General features: G+C 36.0%; 1 protein-coding gene across 3 annotated transcripts; it reads left to right on the top strand.

Annotated features, from left to right (window-relative positions):
* Nucleotides 1-24,732, top strand: SLC33A1 (solute carrier family 33 member 1). 3 transcript variants are annotated; one of them, XM_068546136.1, is made up of 7 exons: nt 3-1,206; nt 14,464-14,654; nt 18,581-18,765; nt 19,040-19,157; nt 21,882-22,097; nt 22,787-22,982; nt 24,448-24,732. In XM_068546136.1, exons 1-6 carry the CDS (start codon nt 435-437, stop codon nt 22,952-22,954), a joined length of 1,650 nt encoding a protein of 549 aa, XP_068402237.1. In that variant the 5' UTR covers nt 3-434; the 3' UTR covers nt 22,955-22,982; nt 24,448-24,732. The 3 variants fall into 3 exon arrangements, with proteins under 3 accessions (XP_068402238.1, XP_068402237.1, XP_068402236.1); XM_068546135.1 differs by having other exon boundaries at nt 22,787-24,732; XM_068546137.1 differs by lacking the exons at nt 14,464-14,654; nt 19,040-19,157 and having other exon boundaries at nt 1-1,206; nt 22,787-24,732.
* The last annotated feature ends 647 nt before the right edge of the window (nt 24,733-25,379 follow it).

Genomic DNA, 25,379 nt, shown 5'->3' with positions numbered 1-25,379 from the left:
GAAGTTATCTGGTATTTCTGGAGTCCCGTGGAGAAAGTACTGGCTGCCGCATTGGTGGCGGGTAGAGCAGGTGGTGGGTCGGCGGACTGGCTGTTTGGTCTCGCCGCAGCTAGGGGCCCGTTTCCATCGCAGCACCACGGCCCCCTCCTCCAGCCCAGACCCCGGCGCGGCTGCCCGGGGGGCTCCTTCAGGCTCCTTGACGCCGCTCCAAGGGGCATCTACCTGGGCATCGCCAGGGCCTCCCGCCGGGCGACTGGCTCCCGCCTTCAGCACTCCGGGCCACTGTAAGAAGTGCCCTTATCAACCCGTGCCGTGTCCCCCTCCCTGAGCCATCGAGACCCTGGTCCATAGCGACAGCCTTGGACCTGGGACTAGACGGATCCAAGACGCTAAGCCCTGGCCTCCTGCAGACGGGGCTCTGCATCGTCTCTGATATGTCACCCACCATCTCCCACAAGGACAGCAGTCGGCAACGACGGCCAGGGACTTTTAACCACTCTCTAGATATGAAGAGCGGTCCTCTGCCGCCGGGCGCCTGGGATAATTATCCGGACTTGGTTGGCGGGGAAGGGGACAAAGAAGCTCTTCTGCGGGATATCGGCGCTAGTGACTTCTCAAAACCCCCACGGAGCTGCCGGGCGGAATTAAGCAGCATTTTGCTGTTGCTCTTTCTTTACGTGCTTCAGGGCATTCCACTGGGCCTGGCGGGAAGCATCCCACTCATTTTACAGAGCAAAAATGTTAGCTATACAGATCAAGCTTTCTTCAGTTTTGTCTTTTGGCCCTTCAGTCTCAAATTGCTATGGGCCCCTTTGGTTGATGCGGTTTACTTTAGGAACTTCGGTCGTCGCAAATCTTGGCTTGTCCCTACACAGTATATACTGGGACTCTTCATGATATATCTCTCTACTCAAGTGGACCATTTGCTCGGAAATACAGATGGCAGAACCCCCGATGTGGTTGCTCTCACAGTGACATTCTTTTTGTTTGAATTCCTGGCAGCTACTCAAGACATCGCTGTGGATGGTTGGGCGTTAACTATGTTATCCCGGGAAAACGTGGGTTACGCTTCTACTTGCAATTCAGTGGGCCAAACAGCCGGTTACTTTTTGGGCAATGTTTTGTTTTTGGCCCTTGAATCTGCCGACTTTTGTAACAAATACTTGCGGTTTCAACCTCAACCCAGGGGAATCGTTACTCTTTCAGGTAGTGTATTTAATTTATTATGCTGTTAGGTTTATTGTACGTTTATGAATCCTTTCGACAGTGTGTGTAGTGTTAGAAGGAACCATTATTTAATGTACTGGAAATCATTTTATGGGAGATAATCCGAAGTAAGTTTTCTGTTCTACTAAAATGAGCTTCAGCCAGAATGATTACATTAGAGCAATCATAATTGATCAGTATTCTGAAGTGAGCAGGGAAAGGCAACCCATCCAGTAAACATTGTTGTGTCATAGCAAACAAAACTCTGAGTTTAGGGGTACCTTGGTACTTGCCTAATAATACTCAGATGCACATTTTTTAGAAGACTGGCTAGTGTGAAGACATGAGCCCAGCCTTATTTCAGAATTTTCCTTTCATTTTTTGTTAGACTGAGATTTCTAGCTCCATGTTTCCTGGTCCATTTCTACCCCTACCCTTATACCAAGAGCCCTCATCTAGCCTTCTGGTGAATGGAACAGGGTTAATTCATTCAAACATTAATGAGCAGGCTAAGTGACAGGGTTCAAAGGGCCTCATATGATTAAAGCCAATTCCCGCCCACAAGAACAACTTGTGAGAGTCAAGCTTGGCATTTGCTGTTGTTGAATTACAAGATTTCATGAAGTGGGTAAGTAGAGTTCCAGAATGCACAAAACACCAGGTGAAAATGCACTGAAGCAGCAAAGTACAGGAAGATACAAGACAGTACATACAATGTTCAAAGTGCCTGAAGCAGTCATTGTGGGGCCTGATTTTGGAAAATGGTGCTGAAAGAAAGGTTGTGACCAAATTAAAGGTTGTTGACCAACTTCTTTTTTTTTTTTTTTAATTTTTATTTATTTATTTATGGCTGTGTTGGGTCTTCGTTTCTGTGCGAGGGCTTTCTCTAGTTGCGGCAAGTGGGGGCCACTCTTCATCGCGGTGCGCGGGCCTCTTACTATCGCCGCCTCTCTTGTTGTGGAGCACAGGCTCCAGATGCGCAGGCTCAGTAGCTGTGGCTCACGGGCCCAGTTACTCCGCGGCATGTGGGATCTTCCCAGATCAGGGGTCGAACCCGTGTGCCCTGCATTGGCCGGCAGATTCTCAACCACTGCGCCACCAGGGAAGCCCGACCAAATTCCTTAGTTGCTGTAAGAGTTTAAAGTTTATCCCGTAGGAAATAGGGTGTAAATTCTACAGATTTCCCCCTCTTTCTGCATGAGCACAACAGAAGGCCCCGTAAGGTTTTGAGGTTTTTTGTTTTGTTTTTTAACTTTCCTAACAACTGAGAAACAGTAAAATTACCAATATCAGGAATGACCAACACTGGGAATATAATAGAATTCTTCATTCTGGTAGTGATCAATTTAGGTGACTGTCTCTTGAAGTTTAAACAGCTAAACTTTCTCTCATCTTCCTAGCACTAGGGGGTTCCCAATAGGGTAAATGTCAGGGCAAGGTGTGTGGTGAGGGACGTTTAAGGGCTATATCATAATATTCAGGGAAGGGTGGAAGGGATTCCCAACTGTATTACTGAAATCATATACACCCCCTCCACACCCCTACACCCTATAAGTGACCCCCTTTCTACCTCCTCAAACTGCTAGTGAGCCACTACTACTGATGAAATAATAGTTATACTTTTCCTCAGTTGGTTTACGGCCAAAAATGGTTGAGAGATACTGCTTTGCACCTAAACAGATTTGTCTCTGAGTGTTCTGGGGTCCCACTCCTGCTATATGGATAATTCTCTGCTTACAAATACTTAATGAATGCATCGTTGCTTTTTTATGTGTCTTGCTTTTCCTTTTTTACCGGGACTGTTCATATCACCAAAAAGGGCTAATAGGATGATGTGTTACTTAACATGGGGAAGTCTCAGTAAAGAAATCAAGATTGAAGAGACTATGGAAACTAAATTACTAAGTAAATTAGAGCTTTCTCGTAAGTGTGATAAGAGTGATTAATAAAATATCATTCCAGAGAATGCCATTAACTGTTCCCCTATGGGAAGATCAAAATTGTGGCACTGGATTTTTATTTACACTGATTTATTATTTTGAATAGCTGTTTGTTCTGGAATTTGAACTTTGTTCTCCAGGAAATTGTAAAAATAGCTTACTTTTTAATAAGTTAAGAGTTGAGGAGTCCTGCATTTTCATTCTCCTTTGTATGACTGTACGTATCACATTTATAGGTTTTTTCTTTTGGAACTTAGTATAACTAAGAGTAACCAGTGGCTTTGAGGAATTTAGAGAGCACAGAAAGAATCATGAAGGAAATACAGTTGCTTAGGTAATAAAAGAAGAGGCAAACACTGAGGCAGATGTTTACAAAATGAGGAAATTAAAAAGAGGCATAATTATTTTTTAAAATTCTGAAATACGTTCTGTGATTAGCACTTTGTTTTGAGTTACAGATACATAGAGATAGAATATATTGAGAAAGAACAGTTTTTGCCATCTAGAAAGCAGTAATCTAAATAGTAAATTTAGAACAGGAAGGAGAGGATGAAAATACAATCCCTTAGGAAGAAAACCTTGATTATGCTGAGATTGGCTTTTTGGTACCTTCAGGGATACAGAACAGTCCTTAACTCAGAGGTAGCCTTTTTTCCTCCTGCCCCCTTGGTTCTCAAGGATCTTTAGCAGCAAAAAGAGATAACCTTTTAAGCTTCAAGCAATGTGAGAATAACCCAGTAGAAAACAGAGATTAGAACATAAAGTTTTGTGCCTTGAAAAGATCATATATTTCAGTTCCTCATTGTTATTGATGAGGAAACTGATCAGGAAATTCCAACTGGCTAGTTAGAGGTAGAGATAGATATACCTACAGCTTAGGTTTCCTGACTCCTTATTTGGTGTTTTGCCTCCAGTTGGTAGGAAACTAGGAAAAACTTCAAAAAAAAAAAGCCTCAAAACCTGAATATAATATGTGCTGATTGTGCTTTTCTATAAGAGAAATCAGCACTCTGACTACTGATGTCTAAAACACATCAACATGCTCCCAGAATGCCGGATGCCCAGAAGTGACAGACTAAGGGTTTCTTGTTGTTGTGTTGTTATTTTGATTTTAAAGTGACCCATGTCATTCATTTACTCAGCATTGAATGCCTGTTTGGTACTGGTCATGTGATAGGTGTTACAATTTGATGAATAAAACCTGGACATGCTCTGCTTGCAAGGAATTTATAGTCTATAGTGCAGGTTTGCAAACCAAAATGATGAGTTGGTGCAGGACTGTAGGTATTGGAGGGGACAGTGGTGACCTGAAAAACTCATGCCCTTTTAAAGGCAGGTAGCTTCATCTCCAATAAATTGTTGTCTTGTGGCAGTAGGATCCCAGGATTGCTAGATATAATATCAGGAGTATATAATATAGTATTCAGGAGAAGCTGGAAATTCCCTTTTTATTTCCTCATTTTAAAAACATTTGCTAGAATCATAAAATATGTCCTTAGGCCAGATCCAGCCTGAGAACTGGTAGTCGAGGCCTGCTCCTCTAGAAGTAGTGGTAGAGACTTCCCTGGTGGTCCAGGGGTTAAGACTTCGTGCTTCCACTGCAGGAGCGCAGGTTCGATCCCTGATCAGGGAACTAAGATCCCATATAACACGCATGGCATGGACAAAAAAAGGGGGAAAAAAATTAGAAGCAGTGGTAACAATAATGAATAGAAGTGATTGGGATGGGAGCAGTATATTTGGGTTTTGAGACAGGGAGCAGGATAGTCTGATAGTGGAGAAGAGGGCCAAACATATTAGAGCTATGAATCTGTTTATCTATAGATAGGCCTGCACATATAGGAGTAAGTCAGAGAAAAATGAAATGCTGCTTTGAAAAAACAGATGCTCTAAGTATGAAGGTAATCAAACTGATGATAATAATAGTAAAAACATTATTTTTAAGACATTTATGCTTTGAGAGAGAGAGTGCTGAATTCTGACCACTAGACCACCAGGGAGACTCATGATATTCATGCTTTGAATTAGGAAGAGAGCAGGACCATTAATTCTGACTTAGTGACAAATTTCTTTGTCTTGCTTTCTGAAGCAGTACTCATTAATATATTTTACGTGACTAGAAATACTATTTAGAATTTGGGCAGAACTAACTGACCCATTTCTAGATCAGTTATTCTTATATAGGCTGTAATACATTCTTTAGCATCTAAATCTAGGCTTGAAACGTTCCCTTATATTCTCAAAAGATAAAACTATAGAGATAGAAAACAGATCAGTAGTTGCTAGGGGTTGTGGGTGAGAAGGTTACTATAAATAAATAGCATGAAGGAGTTTTGGGGGTGTTGAAACTGTTCTGTATCTTGATTATGGTGATAGTGATTTGAATTTATGCATGTGTTAAAATTCATAGAACTGTACACCAAAAAATTGTTTTACTGTATAATTACTTAAGATTTATAAAAATTTTAAAAAGGAATCCATTACCTTACAAGTTAATCCCTGGGTAAATGTCATACACAGTGTATGATATACAGTCCTTGAGTTTCACTCTATTTTTGCCTTGAATGGAACAAGTTCATAAATCTGGTGGATCTCACATCTCAGTATAGACAAAGGAAGAAGTGAGCTTCTTTTCAAATGTTGGGGCCCTAGTAGTAAAGTGAGATAGCTAGGAATACTGGGGCTGCTAGATTCAGGAGAGATTAAATATTAAAAACTGGAGACCATACCCCAGAAAGAAGGTTTAAAGCCTTTTTTCTTTTTAAAACAAAGCAAAGGAGAAATGGTACTGTATGCTTTCCTTGTCCAGTAAAGAACTGTAGAATAGCTTTTGTGGATGGGGTGCATAAAAGCCAATTTACAAAATACACTGTAAACCAAAAAAGTATTTGATTTTATTTGGCATATGTCTTACTCTGAATTTCACTTCTAATTTTATTGAAATTTATTTGGAGGCCAGTTGAATTAGCCTTTACTATGTAAATTTATCAACAAAACAGTCAGAACCTCACTAATTACAAGCAGTCTCCTACTTTCATTTATAGTGTTCCTGAAAACTATAATTTAATTGGAGAAAGCAAAATAGACTTACCTAATACCTAATAAGATGTTCTCCTAGAAAATTAAAAATGAAAAATAGGGACTTTTCTGGTGGCACAGCAGTTAAGAATCTGCCTGCCAATGCAGGGACATGGGTTCAAGTCCTGGTCCGGGAAGATCCCACATGCCGTGGAGCAATTAAGTCCGTGCGCCACAACTACTGAGCCTGCGAGCCACAGCTACTGAGCCGGGCACCTAGAGCCCATGCTCTGCAACAGGAGAAGCCACTGCAATGAGAAGCCCGCGCACTGCAACGAAGAGTAGCCCCTGCTCGCCGCAATTAGAGAAAGCCCTCACACAGCAACGAAGACGCAATGCATCCAAAAATAAATAAATATTAATTTTTTTAAAAAATGAAAAATATAAAACCCCTGATTTCACCTGTTCTTTTAAATACAATTTTGGATAAATGTTGCATTTTATACATGTCCTTTTCATTCTTTTTATTATTTCATATTTTTTAATGTGGGGTTTTTATCTTAAAATGTATATATATATATATCTTAGTATAGGAGGTCACAAATACATATTTTTGTTTTTAATTTTTATTGGGGTATAGTCGATTTACAATGTTGTGTTAGTTTTAGGTGTACAGCAAAGTGAATCTGTTATACATATATCCACTCTTTTTTAGATTCTTTTCCCACATAGGCCATGACAGAGTATTGAGTAGAGTTCCCTGTGCTATACAGTAGGTTCTTATTAGTTATCTATTTTATGTATAGTAGTGTGTATGTGTCAATACAAGTATGTATTTTATATGTGAGTGTGCATGCTGAAACATTTATTAAGGATGGGGTGCATATTCAAAAAGCAAGATGTTTGTCCCGTTACAGAATTTCTATTTCTTGGTTTGCTGTTATCTAAGAAAATTTTTTTTAATTTAATTTTTTCCCTTTACTTTTATTTATTTATTTTTGGCTGCATTGGGTCTTCATTGCTGCATGCGGGGGCTACTCATTGCAGTGTGTGGGCTTCTCATTGCGGTGGCTTCTTTTGTTGCGGAGCATGGGCTCTAGGCGCGCTGGCTTCAGCAGTCGTGGCATGTGGGCTCAGTAGTTGTGGCTCGCGGGTTCTAGAGCACAGCTTTAGTCATTGTGGCACATGGGCTTAGTTGCTCTGCGGCACGTGGGAATCTTCCCAGACCAGGGATTGAACCATGTCCCCTGCATTGGCAGGGTGATTCTTAACCACTGTGCCACCAGGGAAGTCCCTTCCCTTTACTTTTGAACACATGATAGCTGAAGTCCAATCATCATCAGTTAAGGCTACAGAATACATGATTTCAAAACACCTAAAGATTTCTTTCTTTTTAGATATTTTATATTGTCTTGTATTTGAGACCTACATTTCTTATTCCTAGCACAGCCATAGAACTTTTGCATTCTTAAATTTCCCATTAGTTTTAAAAAACTTTATATAAAAATAATTATGGATTCACGGGAGGTTGCAGAGAAATGTTTAGAGAAGTTCCATGCACCCTTGCCCTAGCATCCATTGTTAAAATCTTGCATAACCATAGTACAATATCAAAACCAAGAAATTGACATTGGTACAATCCATAGAGCTTATTTAGATTTCACTAGTTATACATATATTCATTTATGTGTGCGTGTGTATAGCTCTATGTAATTTTATCACATGTGTAGCTTTATATAACCTCCACCACCACTATCAAAATACTCAACTGTACCATCACCACAAGACTCTTGTGTTGCCTCTTTACAGCTATACCCATTTCCACTTCTCCATCCCTAATCCCTGGCAGCCACTAATCTGTTTTCCATCTTTATAATTATGTTATTTCAGAGATGTTAGATAAATGAAATCATGCAGTCTGTATGCTTTGGAGGTTGGCTCTTTTCACTCAGAATAATTTCTTTGAGGTTCATCCAAGTTGTTGCATGGATCAGTGATTTGTTCAGTCTTATTGCTGAGAAATATTCCATTTGTTAGACATACCACAGTATATTTTACCATTCATCCATTGAAGGCAATTTGAGTAGTTTCCAGTTTTTGGCTATTGCTATGTGAAAGTAAGTCTTCATTTCTTTCAGATAAATGCCCAAGAGTACAAATGCTCGTTTATGTTAAGTGCATTTTTACTTTTGAAAGGGACTGCCCAATTTTTTTCTGGAGTGGCTATGTCATTTTATCTTCCCACAAGCAATATGTGAGTGATCCAGTTTCTCTGCATCCTTGCCAGCATTTCATGTTACCATTATTTTTCATTTTAGCTATTCTGATGAACCCTGCATCTTCATGTGATAGTTTGGAATGCTCACTGTCAACTGTTTTATAAAAGTCTGAATTCAGCTTTCAGCTTACAAAAAGTGATTTAGGGGTGTCAGGATGTAGGTTTTACAAAAGCTGAATGCAAGAACCTCCTATCATAGCATCAGAGTAGAGATAATATCATACATGTTTAATTAAAATGGATTTTGTGCTTGGCCTGAACATATTTTAAAAAATGGAAAGAGTGATTCATTTCCATCTATTCAGTGATACAGACCCCAGATTTAGCATGAGGTGGGAGCATTGAATCTGTTGGCCTCTCAGCTTCAGTCTTGCATCCTGGGCTGAGTTTAAGTCTAGTGTTTTGGGACAACAGGGATCTTGATAGTCAGACAGCTGCTTAATCTAGTGCTTGATTGAAGAAACCGTTTCTTCTACCCCAGAGGAGAACCTGACATTGTTGGAGTTAATGAAAAAGTATGTGATCTAAACATGGCACCTTCCTAAGGGGTTAGGAAAACTAAACACTTAGGAAGCTTTCAAAATTAGCTTTGTATTTAGTCAGTTTTTGCATTGCATGCTGTCTTTCAAAAATCTAATCCCCAAATAAGATATGACTATATTGTATTATAATCAAAACAGAATTTTCTGGGAGTGCTCCTCAGCATAGATATTTCGAGCAAATGCTTAAAAGGGAGAGACTTGTGACATAGAAGAAAATTCTGTTTCTTGCTGAGACTTAGCTGGAGACCCAGGGCCAGATACATAGTATTTCTATTTCAGTTTCTTCCATTGTGAAAGTGAGAGCAGTGGACTGACGATAGGTGTCTAAATTCTCTTCATGCTCTAACTTGTGAAGTAGAGAAAGAAAGCTGTACTGAAAGCAAGATGAAAGGAAGGCCTGACGGTTATTTAGAACAGAAACTGAAAGTTTGTTTTCCTGCGACTTCTGAAGGACTAAAGTTCATTTCCATAGTGTGAGAGTTAGAGAGAGAACCTGGTCTGAGCCAAGGATGGTTGTATCAGACAGTGCTTCTTAATTTTTCTACCTCTTCTGATGGTGGAAGAGAATGAACCTATACCACGAAGGGTCTGGGGGCCTGGTCCAAAGCCTTGAAAGCTTGAAATTTTTTTTTTTTAATTTATTTATTTTTGTCTGTGTTGAGTCTTCGTTTCTGTGCAAGGGCTTTCTCTAGTTGTGACAAGTGGGGGCCACTCTTCATCACGGTGCGCGGGCCTCTCACTATCGCGGCCTCTCTTGTTGCGGAGCACAGGCTCCAGATGCGCAGGCTCAGTAGTTGTGGCTCACGGGCCTAGTTGCTCCGCGGCATGTGGGATCTTCCCAGACCAGGGCTCGAACCCGTGTCCCCTGCATTAACAGGCAGATTCTCAACCACTGCGCCACCAGGGAAGCCCCTTGAAATTTTTTTGAAATCTAATGTTTTATCTTTAAAATTCATGGAAATTTTGCCTTCTCTATAATATATGTTTTTCATGAAAATGTTTCTAAGTTATTGAGTTAATGAACTGTTTATGAAGATGGACCATGTTTGGTTTGCATACCCTATGGCATACCACCATATGGGGAGATGGAGGTGGGGAGGGGGGAATACAAGTAACCAGTTCAAAGAAGTATTCTCAAGTGTCTATGTTCCAGACTTCATGATTGGAGCTGCAATAAGTACCTTTTTGTCAGGTGTATCTGTTTAGTAGGAAGAGAGCCTACTTGCAGTAGGTGTTTCTGAGCATCTGGGTAGTATAATGAAGAACATTCTTGTTTTAGAGTCAGATCTGAGTTTGAATCCCACCTCTGGCACTTCCTGGTTTGTGATTCTCTTTCACTGAGTATAAAACAGGAATAATAATGCTTGTCTTGGAGAGTGAGTTTGAGGGTTATTGCCCTGTCCTGTGTTTTGCTTTGGCATAATAGGAGCTCAGGTGCTGGCTATTATATCCTTTTTGATTACTGGTGCATTGTTACATGCTCTTAATTTTTGCACGCATTGGAGCATTAGGTAAGATCTAGTAGCCACTTCAGAATATTTAACTTGTCTTACAGGTCTTTGCACAAAATCATGTTTAAGAAACTTGAACATCAGCTCTGACATCTTGATCATACATATATACGTCACAATGCTTTTGCAGATAAAATATATAAATCAGAATCAACCAAAATGTTAGTAATGAAATATTTAGATTATTCTTGCTAATAATATCTTTACAGTGGTTGGTATATCAGACTACGGATGTTCTGTAGGATCCAAACAGTATTAGTAAACAATAGCCAATAGTCTAATAATAGTATTTATGGTAATTGCATTCATAAATCTTAATATATTTTCTGGCAGTGGCTAAGCCTCTCTGAGCTATTACTTCATTCTTCAGTCTCTGTGAGCAATGGAAAGCCTGTGAATGAGGGCTCTGAATGACCTATTGTCACTACTTTCTTCTTTCTTGTGTACTGTTATCTTACCCTCAAAGCACAAAGAAATTAGAAATAATCTTATCTGCAAACAATACTGAGACCTGTTTAACTTGTTCTTAATCTTATTTCCCTTGGTACTGGTATCAAGGAGTTTAAATTCAGATGAAGATTTTGTTCATTAAAATTGGGAGAATAGGGAATTCCCTGGCGGTCCAGTGGTTAGGACTCCACGCTTCCACTGCAGGGGGCACGGGTTTAATCCCTGGTCGGTCAGGGAGCTAAGATCCTGCAATCCTTGTGGAGCAGCCAAAAAAAAAAAAATTTGGGAATGTATACTAAGCAAATTAAAAAATTTCTTTGCTGAAAGTAGTATATAACTGAAAACTTTTAATTTTCACTTAACATTTTTAAAAAATTTATTATTTTTATTTATTTATTTTTGGCTGTGTTGGGTCTTCGTTGCTGCGCACAGGCTTTCTCTAGTTATGTCGAGCGGGGTCTACTCTTTGTCCCGGTGCACGGGCTTCTCATTGTGGTGGCTTCTCTCATTGTGGAGCACGGGCTCTAGGCCCCCGGGCTTCAGTAGTTGTGGCACGTGGGCTCAGTCGTTGTGGCTCGCAGGCTCTAGAGCGCAGGCTCAGTAGTTGTGGCGCATGGGCTTAGTTGCTCCACGGCATGTGGGATCTTCCTGGACCAGGGCTCGAACCCGTGTCCCCTGCATTGGCAGGCAGATTCTTAACCACTGTGCCACCAGGGAAACCCCTTAACATTTTTATAGAGACCATTAATTGAAATTTCTGGTGACAGTGAAAGTGTTTTTCAGGATTTCTTAAAGAGCCAGTTTAAACCAAATAATGAACAAAAACTTCCTCAATGAGAGTAATATTGTAGATGAAATTCTGTAAACAAGTCATTATTTGTCACATTTCACAGATGAAATTAAGAATGTAAAAATAGTGAACATTAGCCTCACTTATAAGAATAATCTTAAATTGTTGTTCGTTCCTTTTGAATCAGAGTCCAAAACACTATATTAACATAAACTGGAAATTATGTTATCATATGTTATTTTAATGAACTTTAATCATAAGATTTGTATTTATTAGTGCATTTTAAAATGGATACCTTTGCATTTAGGAATGTTTCCTGTTTCTCTTCTGATATCTGAAATTAATTTCAGATCCTCCTCGACTCTTCATGGGGTTATGTCCTGATAAATCCAGCATAAGTTGAAAATATCATCAGTCAAAAATGCGTTTAATACAGCTAACATACCAAACATCATAGCTTAGCCTTGCCTACCTTAAACATGCTCAGAACACTTATATTAGCTCACAGTGAGGCAAAATTATCGAACACAAGGCCTATTTTATAGTAAAGTGTTGAATATCATGTAATTTATTGAATACTGTACTGAAAGCTGTGGCTTTCTGGTGCTGCCCAGCATCATGACAGAGGATCATACTGAGTATCGCTAGCCTGGGAAAAGACCAAAATTCAAAATTCGAAGTACAGTTTCTACTGAATGCGTATCGCTTTCACACCATCATAAAGTTGAAAAATCTCAAGTGAGGCCTTCATAAGTCGGGGACCATCTGTATAAATTTCACATTATGGAGAAAAGAATTCACCTCAGAATACACATTTCGGTATGTGTTTGAAGCAGTTTAGCTTCTTTAATTTGCAAAATTTGAATAGCAGAGCCTTGTTTTTGGTTAGGCTTGTGGAGACTACACAATTAGCCAATTCTAATAGACTCTTAATTCAACATTAATTTTAAAAAGTCTTTATATAGGCACTGTGAAATAATGGAAGGAGTATGAATCTCAAATTCAGAAGATTTAGGTTAAAGTTCTGCCTGTTAATAATTTGACCTTCGGCAAAGGTTGAAATATTCTGAGCTTTTCCTTGTCTCTGCATAGTAATAATGCCTACTTTGCCTGTCTCACGTGTTTACTACAAAAATCAAATGAAGTAACTTATAAGAAAGGAACATTTAAATACTAAGGTGAATTTGGTCTATGCATGAGGGAAGTTGATCTAAATGAATGACGCTCTCTGCCTCCATCATAAGTGAGAGTTAAGCCGTAGTGACCCAGCACAGCAGCCGAGCAAGACTGAATACAGAGGGAAACCCTGACTCAAGAATGGTCGACGTTTTTTTGGAAAAAGGTGACTAGGCTTCATGAACAGTCAGTTATGCTGCATGAGCAATAAAATAAAAAGCAAACACATTTAAAACTGAATATGATTTTAGAGTGTTAGGGCTAGAAAACATCTGGGATTTTCTAGGGAGCTCTTATTTTACAGATGAAGAAACTGAGGGTTATCCACTAAGTTTTGGGTTTTTTAAAATAAATTTTATTAGAATAATGAAAAATAATACATGTGGATAACCATAGGATACACACACAGGAATTTAAAGGTAAATTTTATACTTTTCAATATGAAACAAAGTACATATCTCATGGAGATATATTTCTAGAAATGCCATGAAACAATAGAGTAATAGTCTTGAAAATGAAAAGTATAGGAACATATTATAGGAATTACTAAATAATAAAAAGGTTCAACTCTGTTACATGTAGCATAAAATACAGGTATTGGAGAAAGTTTTATAGAGACAAAATAAGATGCATTTCTTAGGGTGGTTAAGGAGACACAGGTTTTTGAAATCAGTTGTATGAGGCACTGACTTAAAATGTAACATCAGGCAATGTAACCTCTCAGCCTGTTTCTTCATCTGAAGATTGGGGCTAGTAATAACTTCCCCTGTTGTATTATTGTAGTAAAGGAAATGATATATGTAAGATGCTTAGCACATTTATGGCACATGGTATGCACTCAAGAAATGGTGCCTCTATTATTACTATTATTTTTAGCTGTTATGCAGAATCTTCCAGGACATTATTCACTCCCTCCGCTTAATTTGTTTGCAATAAGGGCTAATGGCCCAGCCATCTTTCACTGAAACAACCCAAATAGTACTCTTCATGTGTCTTTTTTGTGCATCTACAAGTATGAGAAAATTACTTATGTATCATAGTATTGAAAGAGAGGGTTATTCTTAAACAGATTAAAAACAGTTTAAAAACAAAAGGCAGAAAATCTAATGTAAATGATCATCTGTTTGTTGCTTAAGTTGTCGAAATTTAATAAAGAGCTGAAATGGTTTAAGTGCTTAAGAAGTATGACTGATGGATCTTAGGGATATGAAAATCATCTCCTGCCCTTAAGCAGTTTCCTTGAATAAAATAACACAGCAGGTGTCACAGTTTGGTAACTTTTATTTCATTCAACCCACTAAACCCTTTCCTTTTTCCTTGTTAAGTATCACTGTCTATTCTGGGTCTATGTAATTATGTTTAACAGAGACAGGACTGTCTTATTCATCTGCTGTGCCTCATCTGGTGCCTTGAACGTGACAAGCCCTATGTGTGTTTTTTTTTTTTTTAACAGATTTTAGTTGAGGAAAAGTTGTGTACAGAATTACTTAGTATCAATGAAGATATGTTATTTCAAAGGTTAATTATAGATTTAAAACATTTTAAATTTCAGACTTCCTTTTCTTCTGGGGAACTGTATTTTTGATAACAACGACTTTAGTTGCCCTTCTGAAAAAAGAACACAAAGAAGTATCAGTAGGAAAAGAAGAAACCCAAGGGATCACAGATACTTACAAGCTGCTTTTTGCAATTATAAAAATGCCTGCAGTTCTGACATTTTGCCTTCTGATTCTAACTGCAAAGGTAAGAGATTTATAAAGCAAATTCCCCATTCTGTTAAAATTACCAATATCATGGAATACTTCTGTTGCCTTTTCATAAGTCCCTTTCCACTAATTTTAGAATTTAACAATAAAAACTAGTATACTTTGTTTATTAAATGTGTTTTAAAAGGTGTGATGATAGCAAATCGACCATAACTTCAAAGTAAGCTAAATGTCTTAAGATCTTGAAAAAAATTATGCCAATTTGAAGTACTTCTAATAAATGTGAGTTTTTAAATGAATGATATTAATGCTTGGAATGGAAATGAATACCTTAAAAAAATAATAGCTCTCTACTGTTAGAATGAGTATATACTTAATGTCAAAGGTGTTAAAATTATTTACTTAGAATGTAATTTACAAAGATTTGGAAATGTATGAGTATTAGAAGTCCATTTAAAAATCAATTGAATTATTTTAAAACGTTAGAAGGAAATATACTATCAAATAAAGGGGGGTTTTGGTGACTTTAAGAATTCTGTGTTTTCTGTATTAAGATGTCTTAATTTTATAGTTCTAAAACATTTTAAAGAGATTATGTTAGAAGAAAGGTAAGTATATTTTGTTATAGTGAACTATTGCTAGTATTGGAATTAATATCCTAAAATATAAAATCAGTTATAGGATTTTCATATTATATTTAAACCTATCTACATAAACACTTTCACAGCTATCTTTTGATAACCCTAAAGTAAAAATTACAGCCTCATTGTTTTGAAGTACTGAGTTTTTCCTCCTCTCTAAGGATAAAGAGGGTTAAATTTTAAGGAAATGTTAGGAAGGTTTAAACTTAAGGTTGAACTTTAGAAAATGCTAAAAGGTTCAAGGAAGATAATAGTATTATCTAATTATATCATTTAGAGATAACCATTGGTAACATTTTTGGTATATTTCCCTCCAGCCTCCTTTTTTCCCCTATGTATGTATGTGTGTGCATGCACATGTGTGTACATAAACTTGACATATATAATTAATACATTAATTATAATTAAGAATTAATATTAATATATTTATATACACACAAATACTTCAAAAGTGGAATTGGATCATACTGTGTATAATTTTTTATTTTGTTATTGTCTTCTTATTCCATATTCTTTTATCATTAAATAATATTTTATAATATACTTTTTAATAGCTATAAATTGTCACAGTATATAAATTTGCCATAATGTACTCATTTTTCTATTGTTGTATATTTAATTTGCCATGTGTTTTAATTATAAAAATGCACTAGTGAATATTTTTGTGTGTAACTCTTTGGTGTTCTGAATATTTCCTTCCAATAGATTCTTAAATGAGCAATTAATGGATCAGTGAATATGATTGTTAAATTGGTTTTTAAAAGATTTTAATAATAAATTATACTGTCACCAGCAATGTATACGGAGTTGCTTCAAATACAGAGTCTAGAATCCCATGTTCCCCCTGTGGAGTAAACCTCACCAAAAATAACATCCCTCCTAAGTTTTAACACCATAGATTAGTTTTCCCTGCTTTTGAGTTTTATATAAATGGAATATCCAGTATGTATTCTTATGTCTAGCTCTTGTACTCTTTCACTCAACATCATATTTGTATAATTTATCCATATTGTTATGTATAGCAATAGTTTGTTCATCTCATTGCTTGTAATATTCCATTGTATGAATATGCCACAATTTATCCATTCTATCAACAAATGTTTAGGTTATTTCTACTTTTGGACTATTATTAATAGTGCTTCTATGAACTTTCGTGTAAATTACTTTTGGGGAACATAGGTGAACATTTCTGATGGGTAAATACCTGGGAGTAGAATTGCTGGTCATTAAGAAAAGCATAGTATATACTGCCAAACAGTTTTCCAAAGTGATTGTTCCAATTTTCTGTACCACCAGCACTGTAAGGGAGTTCTAATCACTATGCAGCCTTGAAACCACATGTATTGTCTTTTCAATTTTAGCCTTTCTGGTGGGTGTGTAGTGGCATCTCATTATAGTTATAATTTGCATTTCCCTGATGACTAAAGAAGTTGAGCATCTTCTCGTATGATTATTGACCATTTGAATATCCAGAGTTACCCTTCTTTCTAAATTTGTAGAATTTTTATTTTTTATATATCCTGGATATGAGTTTTTTTGTTAGATATGTGTATTACAAATATCTCCTGTACCACTTTTAAGACAGAGTAAATGTTGAAGTCAGTTTGTATATCTAATGTTTACAAAGAGAATGTGTTAAGTATAAGTGAAATTCTTTTCTGGACTTAAATATCTCTGACCTTTAATTTTTTATGTGAAATTTGCTCTTTGGCTCCATTCCGAGAAGTTAAAGTATTTAAAAGTATTCAAAGTAATATTTATCATTAAAAAATTTTTTTTTATTTGTATATTTTCACACTTACTGAAAATTTACTTGTATAGTTGAAAGAATGTCCATATATGTTTATCAAAATTCTGTGATTGTTAACATTTAGCTCCACTTTCTTTATTCTGTAAATTGTGCTATTTTACATATTTCTTATGAAGTATTTGGGAGTAGTTTGTACGTATCGTGTCCCTTTATCCATAAATACCTTAAGTATGTATCTCCTAAAAACAAGGACTTTCTCTTACAAAGCCACAACTTAATAAAAAGTCAGGAAATTTAAATTGATGTAGTACTATTTTCTAATCACAGTGCATATCCAGATTTCACCAGTTGTCCCCAGAGCAGCCTTTATAACTTTATTTTTTCCTGGTCAGGGATCCAGTTCAGGATCACACATTGCATTTATTTAGTATGAGCCTTTCTTTGTCCTTCATGACCTGGACACTTTTTTAAAAATTTTTTATTATTTTATTTTATTGGCATATAGTTGATGTACAATGTTTTGTTTCAAGTGTACAGCAGAGTGATTCAGTTATACATATACAATATATTTATTCTTTTTTAGATTCTTTTCTCATATAGGTAGAGTAGAATATTGAGTAGAGTTCCCTGTGCTATATAATAGGTTCTTGTTGGTTATCTACCTTATACTTAGTAGTGTGTGGTGACCTGGACACTTTTAAAGAAGACAGACCAGTTATTCTGTAGAATGGCCTTCCATTTATGTTTGTCTAGTGTTTCTTCATGTTTAGGTTCGTGCTGTGTATATATGTCAGAAATATCACAGAAATAATACTGTGACATCTTCAGGGAATTATATCAGGAGCCATATCATGTCCCTTTATCCATTAATTATTGTTGTTAACCTTGATTACCTCGTTAATCCATTGCAAAGTTACTATTTTTCCTTTTGTAATTAAAAACTAATTTGTGGGGAAATACTTTGAGGCTATCTAAATATCTTATTTCACCTCAAGCTTTTACCCATTACTTTTAGCATTCTTATTTGTTTTTGTTGTTTTTGAGAATTAATCTAACTATACCTTTTCTTGCCCCTCATTTAACTCAACCTCTTAGATATAATGTTTTCTCAGAATTAATTTTGAAAAACTAGATGACTTTTTGGAAATTTTGTTGTCAGTCAGAAATCATCAAAAATGTGTATGGTTTGTGGCAATGATGCTTCATTTTAACCAGATTTATTTGGAATCAAAGGCTTTTCTTTTAAACTTAAAATATACAAATCAGTAGGTTTGGACTTGGACATTGTTTATTGTAAGATATAGAATTGAAATGGAAATGTAGTTGTAATTAAAATTACAATTCCTAAGAGTGCTGAATTTTCACTTGTTTTTACTTCATATTGTTAGTAGACCATAACGGCAAAGTGTGCCTGCGTAACTTGATTGTTGTACCAGATATAATAATATGATACTTACTTGTAACTGGCATGGGTCAATAATGAGACTGAGGTTCTTAAATTACTTACATATGCTTGGAGGAAAATATTTCATAAGTCACAAATTAAAATATTTTTTTGTTTTTATATTGCAGATTGGTTTTTCAGCAGCAGATGCAGTAACAGGACTGAAATTGGTAGAAGAGGGAGTACCCAAAGAACATTTAGCCTTATTGGCAGTTCCAATGGTTCCTTTGCAAATAATATTGCCTCTGATTATCAGCAAATATACTGCAGGTCCCCAGCCACTAAACATATTTTACAAAGCCATGCCCTACAGGTAAAAATGAAATGAAACCTTACTAAATAAGAGAGGTTAAATGAGGAGCGGTCATCAGTATCAGTAATATCTGTGTATAGAGTGTATATGGAAAAAGGCTTGAAAAACATTTTTAACTTCAGTATCATTTATATGCACTTTTATCTCTTTTTAACTTCCTAACAGGTTTTAGATACAGGCTTCTTTCATATGGTAGGCACACAGATTTCTGTTTTTGTTACTGTTTTTTAACCCAAAATGGAAGTCAGCTCCACCTTTCTTTCTTTTTCTATAGATTATTGCTTGGATTAGAATATGCTCTACTGGTCTGGTGGACTCCTAAAGTAGAACATCAAGGGGGATTCCCTATATATTACTATATTATAGTGCTGCTCAGTTATGCGTTACATCAGGTAAGCTTGCCATGGTTTTTCCCAGGGAATAAACTGTCCTATGTAAAATAAAGAAGAAGTTCTTCTACAGTTGCCTTAAAATAATGATAATAAATTTTAAGATTTAAGCACGAATCTGTTTCTGAAGAAATTATTTGACAGTGAACTTTAAACCTTGTGGATTTTTTTTTTAATATTTTTATTTTTTGGGTTTTATTTTAATGAGTTTTATTCATGGAAAGAGAGTTTCTTCTTCATTCACTTTATTTTTTTTTTCTTTTGTTCATTCAACAAATATTTGTTACATTTCAGGATTTATTCCAAAGTTAGTTAGGAATTCTACCCTTGCTAAGTATCCCTCAGTTCATCCCTAGATTTGGATTCTTTCCTTCTTCTAGTCCCGATATTTTCTTTTTTCTGAAAGTATTGAGAAATAATGACAGCTTCTAGATTATAGGTCCCAGGTTTTTGGTTTAGATTCTGTATTAAATTTTTTTTTTCTTTCTTTCTTTCTTTCTTTCTTTCTTTCTTTCTTTCTTTCTTTCTTTCTTTCTTCCTTCCTTCCTTCCTTCCTTTCTTCCTTTCTTCCTTCCTTCCTTCCTTCCTTCCTTCCTTCCTTCCTTCCTTCCTTCCTTTCTTCCTTTCTTCCTTTCTCTCTTTCTCTCTTTCTCTCTTTCTCTCTTTCTTTCCTTCCTTTCCTTCCTTTCCTTTCTTTCTTCCCTCCCTGACCTGGGATTGAACCCGGGCCCTTGGCAGAAAAGCATGGAGTCTTAACCACTGGACCACCAGGGAAGTCCCTGTATTAAAAATTATGACTTACTCTTTGTGGTTTTGGAAGCTGGGTGTTAATCTGCTTTTTTTTCTTTATTAAATGTGTTTGTAATCCCCAAAAGAACTGATCTCCACTTTTCCATAGTCTCACCCAAGCTGCTGTTGCAGAATGGGTTTTTCTTTCCCTGGGAATAAATGGTTCAAATAAATGGCAGATGCCCAGTAGTAACCTTTGGGACTCAGTTGCAGTTATTGCTAATGTGTGTTTCAGATTCACTTTGGATTTTTCTATAGTACCTAGTTTAAACTCTTTGAAAATTATATTTACCAACTCCTCACTGTTTTTAACTGAAACCTAAAAATATGGCTACCAGGTAACCTCAATAATTTTTTGCATACATTTATATCATTTAGGAGAATTCTGTAGTGGATCATGTCTGACTAGCTGTATGTAAAAACATTGAGGCTAAGGTGTCAAATATAATTTTTTTTCTGTTTTGCACATAGTTAATGCTAGGTGCCAAATTGAAGTTAAAAGAAGTAGTTTAGCTTAGTAATGCTTCACTTCTTGAGTAAGTAAAGAAAAATATGATGTAGTTGTCCAAAAATCATTTCTTTGGCTTTGGATTTCATTAGAGAATTTTCCAAAGTGTAGTCATCGAAACTCAGAAAGCCAGATAGATGCTTTGTGGTAAAAAAAATCACAAGGCCAAGTAAATTTGAGAAATGATACCTGACATAACCCCTCTTTATGTAGCATCTTAATCATTCCTTTAGCAAATATTAAGTGAATACACCTATTCCATGCCAGGAACCATTGTAAGTACTTAAATAAAAGCGTGACTAAATCATGCCAGAATCCCTGCCCTTAAGGAGTTTATATTCTAAAGGCTTTCAGGAGGCCTACAGTCTAATTTTGTATAACTTAGTGTTTCTCAGTCTTATTTGACTTTGGAACTCCTTTTTCTATGAACATCCCATGGAACAGTATTCAAAGGAATTCTATTTTAGAAACATGGGTTGTTTTCATGTTCCTAAATGAAGGGTTAATTCTTGCCTCTTAAGCACTTTTTGCCTCTCAAGGAGATTTTTCTCTTCAGTTTGTCACATAAATTTTGAATTATATATAAGAAAATTATATACATATAATTATATATTCATATTCCCTTTGAATATTTGAGTGCTTCTGTGTATAATACATATATACTATACACACATATGATATATTTAGGTATAGTATAAATATAGTGTTTTGCTTATTACTATATGGATCCTTCATTACTACCTCATCTGTCATTCTCAGCTGAGCCTTCCTTGACTACTTGTGATGAAATTAATCTCCCATATATTTAGGCCCTGATAGCACACTGTGTATACTTCTTTTTTCAGTACTTACCACATTTCATCATAATTATTTATTCCCTATTTTCCCAGCTTAGAATAAATTCTTCAAGGGCACAGAGGGACTGTGTCTTATTCATCTTTGTATTGCCATGACCAGACGTAAAGCCTGGCTTGTAGTAGGTGCTCAATAAATGTTTGTTGATTGACTTTAATAAGGGTCATGAAAATTAATTTTCCGGTTTATGCTTTCAATGTTCTTAATTTAGACCATAGCTTTTTTTTTTTTAAATTTTATTTATTTATTTATTTATGGCTGTTGGATCTTCGTTTCTGTGCGAGGACTTTCTCTAGTTGCGGCAAGCGGGGGCCACTCTTCATCGCGGTGCGCGGGCCTCTCACTATCGTGGCCCCTCTTGTTGCGGAGCACAGGCTCCAGACGCGCAGGCTCAGTAACTGTGGCTCACGGGCCCATTTGCTCCGCGGCATGTGGGATCCTCCCAGACCAGGGCTTGAACCCGTGTCCCCTGCATTGGCAGGCAGACTCTCAACCACTGCGCCACCAGGGAAGCCCCTAGACCATAGCTTTTTAAAGTTTAATTGTACTGAAGATGTTTTACATTTTCCCTGTAGGTTACATTGTATAGCATGTATGTTTCCATAATGGCTTTCAATGCGAAGGTTAGTGATCCACTTATTGGCGGAACATATATGACCCTTTTAAATACTGTGTCCAACCTGGGAGGAAACTGGCCTTCTACAGTAGCTCTTTGGCTGGTAGATCCCCTCACAGTGAAAGAGTGTGTAGGAGCATCAAACCAGAATTGCCGAACACATGATGCTGTTGAGGTAAGTATGTTGCAATTTTAGATAATGTTAAGGTAATATTAAGATATTAATTTCCTCGTTTTTGCCTCTAGGAGTACTACATCTTTTTAAAATCGTATCTGCCCATAGTTTCTAATAGTTTTTTCTTTCCCATCATAGCTGAGGGTATAAACACACTCACATCAGTAAGTGAAGCTCACTTGAAGTTGCTTCTCAGCAAGGGAGGAGCAGTCTCTCTCTCCTTCACCTTGGGTACCATTGTCCTTATACACTAGGCATTTAATAAATGCATGATTAATAGCTAAGGTATATAATGATAGAAGAAGGAAAATTCCATTGGCTATTCATATAACAAATGGAGGTAAAACTGAATGGTTAGTAGTTTGTTGATAAATTATTTCAAAGTAACATTAACCCACTTCTAGAGTAAATTCCTTGGAAATTTCCTCACATTTCCAAATATGAAAAGCTGTATCTTGAAAATGAATATTGTTTACAGCAAGAGCTGAAAATTGTTTTTAATACCGTTAGTAGCATTAGAGAGATTAAGATACATTAACTTGTTTCGTCACTTGGAGTGAATGAAATGTTTTAACAAAAGTATATTTTGATTAATCCTTTAAATCACAAAGTAGAAACATGTAAATTGCTGAATACTTACATTTTGAAATTGTGGAGTATTTATTGATATTATAATTTTATTTTTACAGCTTTGCAAAAAACTCGGTGGCTCATGTGTTACAGCACTGGACGGTTATTATGTGGAGTCCATTATTTGTGTTTTTATTGGATTTGGTTGGTGGTTCTTTCTTGGTCCAAAACTTAAAAAGTTACAGGATAAAGGACCATCTTCATGGAAGTGCAAAAGAAGCAAGTAATGAATTCACTACTGGACATTCTAGAAAGGTAACTCTAGTTTAGTTTTAACTCAGAGAGTTACGATAATCAGTGTACAGGAGTATAAAATATTATTTTAAACAGGAAATTATTAATATAAAATGCCAAATGGTTAAAAATATAGGGACCTCTCTGTATATTTAAATATACTTTTCCTTGCCTTGTCAATGTATTTAAAGTTTACTTAAGGTCAGGAAATTGGTACTAAAACAACTTTTCTGATCTTGTTATTTGATTTATGTCTTTTTAATTTACTGACCAAAGCATGTTTTAAGCTGCAATGCAGTAGTCATGGGCGGTAACCATGCAGTCAAGTATTGTTATCAGTACCTATCATTGAGCTATATTAAAATGTTTGGTAAAATATATTAAATGGAACAGAGCTTGATATTCAGGTACTAACTACAACTAGTTTGGCCTTGTTGGCAGTTCAATCTTATTTTGAATTGCAAATTGGTTAAATTTTATCTGGAATTTCTTGAGAAGAGAATATAAACTACTGAAATACCATTTTAGTTTAATTTTTCTGACCATAACCACATTGTGCTAATGAATCTGTGTTAAAAAGACTATTTTAAATGTATTTCCTGCTTTTGTAAGCATTAAAGATTTATAGGAAGATTATTCAAACTATTTTTTATAAAATGAAAGCTATGACTTTTAATTTATTGGTTCCCCTCCCCCTTCCCCCCTTTTGGAAGATATTTTGATTCCTTGTTAATTTTACCCTAAAGCTTACATATGGTTTTTTGTCATAAGTGCTTCATGGCACATGGACAGCTCACAAGTGGTTCAAATTTAATGTTGTATGTATGTTCATGGCAAAGTTTTGAAAATAAAAATTAAACGTTTTTCTTCAAGTAGTTTTCTTTTTATTATTGAGAGAAAAACAGTAAAACTTACTGATTAAGAAAAATTTAAATGAATAATAGTGTAATTTTAGAAACTGTTTTGAAGAGAGAGACAAAGACATTTTGTGCCTTTGACAAATTATGTGTTGGAAAAAGATTTCTTAATTAAGCACTGTCTTAATGAGAAAAGCTCTCACAATTATACGGAATCAGGTACTATGTTTCCTATTATTAAAACACAACCTTCTGTTTGTAAACTATAGTTTCTAGTGGAGAGTTGCTATCCCAGGAGAATTAAGCTTTTGAGTACTTTAGCAATTTCCAACATATTATGTGTACCTGGTAATAAGGTTCTTTGCATATTTTGTGTTGTATGGTACTCGGACTCTTTAGAGATTACATAAAGCCTTCAAAAGTTAGAGAAAAAGAGATATTAAGTTGACTTTTTTTTTTAACATCTTTGTTAGAGTATAATTGCTTTACAATGGTGTGTTAGTTTCTGCTTTATAACAAAGTGAATCAGTTATACATGTGTCCCCATATCAGTTGACTCTTATTTAATAATTATTATCTTTGTGGGAAAATACATACTAATGTTTGATTTTGTTAATTTTATAACATAGGTTGAATTTTAGAGTGGGGTTTTTATAAGTAATGGAGGATAAAATGGGTGGGAGAAAATGGCACTCAGCATCTGAAGAAAGATAGCGGCAGTGGCTTCTAGAACTCGTGCATTGCCATTGGAAACCCTGTGTCGGGCATCGCTGTCAGATCCTGAAGAATCACCTGGAAAATCGTCCTAGAGACATACCAAACCATAGACTACAGTACTTTGTCACGTGTGTTGTCCTTTGTCATGTATTATAATCAAGATGTTTACTTGAATAAAGAAAACCCACTAACTCTCATATGTGAAATGTATTTTGATTTTTAACTTCTGGATTAAGAAGCTCACGTTGCCATAATTACCTTTATCTTTTCCCCATATTATTACAAATTATACATACTTTCAAACGTACTTTAAGTTTTTAAATCATTGATGACTTGAAGTTTTAAAATGTATTTTAAGCCTTAACTGTAAGGTGAAAGCCATTCTATTAATTGCACTTGCTCTAGAAATGAACACTTGCTTTGAATTGTAGTCATTTGGTTATTTGGATACATGCTTGTAAGGTTTGCCAAAAAATGACTTGTTAATATCAATGTTGCATACACTGATCACTGATGGCATCTTATAAATGATCTACCTGAATATGAGGATCTGTTTGTTGTAAATCTGCTAGAAAATACTGCCTATTTTTGTGTTTTTCCTTACTGACAGATCCTGATAAACTCTACCCTCAAGTATGAACATTAACTCCTCCAGTTAATGAATTATTTGTTTACTGGCTAATATTGAATATAAATACATATATACGTTTATAAATACATATATATATACATCTGTTTATATCAGTATTTCCATTTGCACATTGGTTGCAACCCGTTTAAATCAAAAGATGAGTTTGAAAAGCTCTTATAAGATTAGCTAAGATTAGCTGAGACTAAAACTGAA

This window comes from Eschrichtius robustus, chromosome 6 (genome assembly GCF_028021215.1).
Source record: "Eschrichtius robustus isolate mEscRob2 chromosome 6, mEscRob2.pri, whole genome shotgun sequence".
In the NCBI taxonomy this organism is placed as follows: Eukaryota; Metazoa; Chordata; class Mammalia; order Artiodactyla; family Eschrichtiidae; genus Eschrichtius; species Eschrichtius robustus.
The sequence above is the reverse complement of the archived record's forward strand: the minus strand, read 5'-3'. Positions and strand labels throughout refer to the sequence as shown.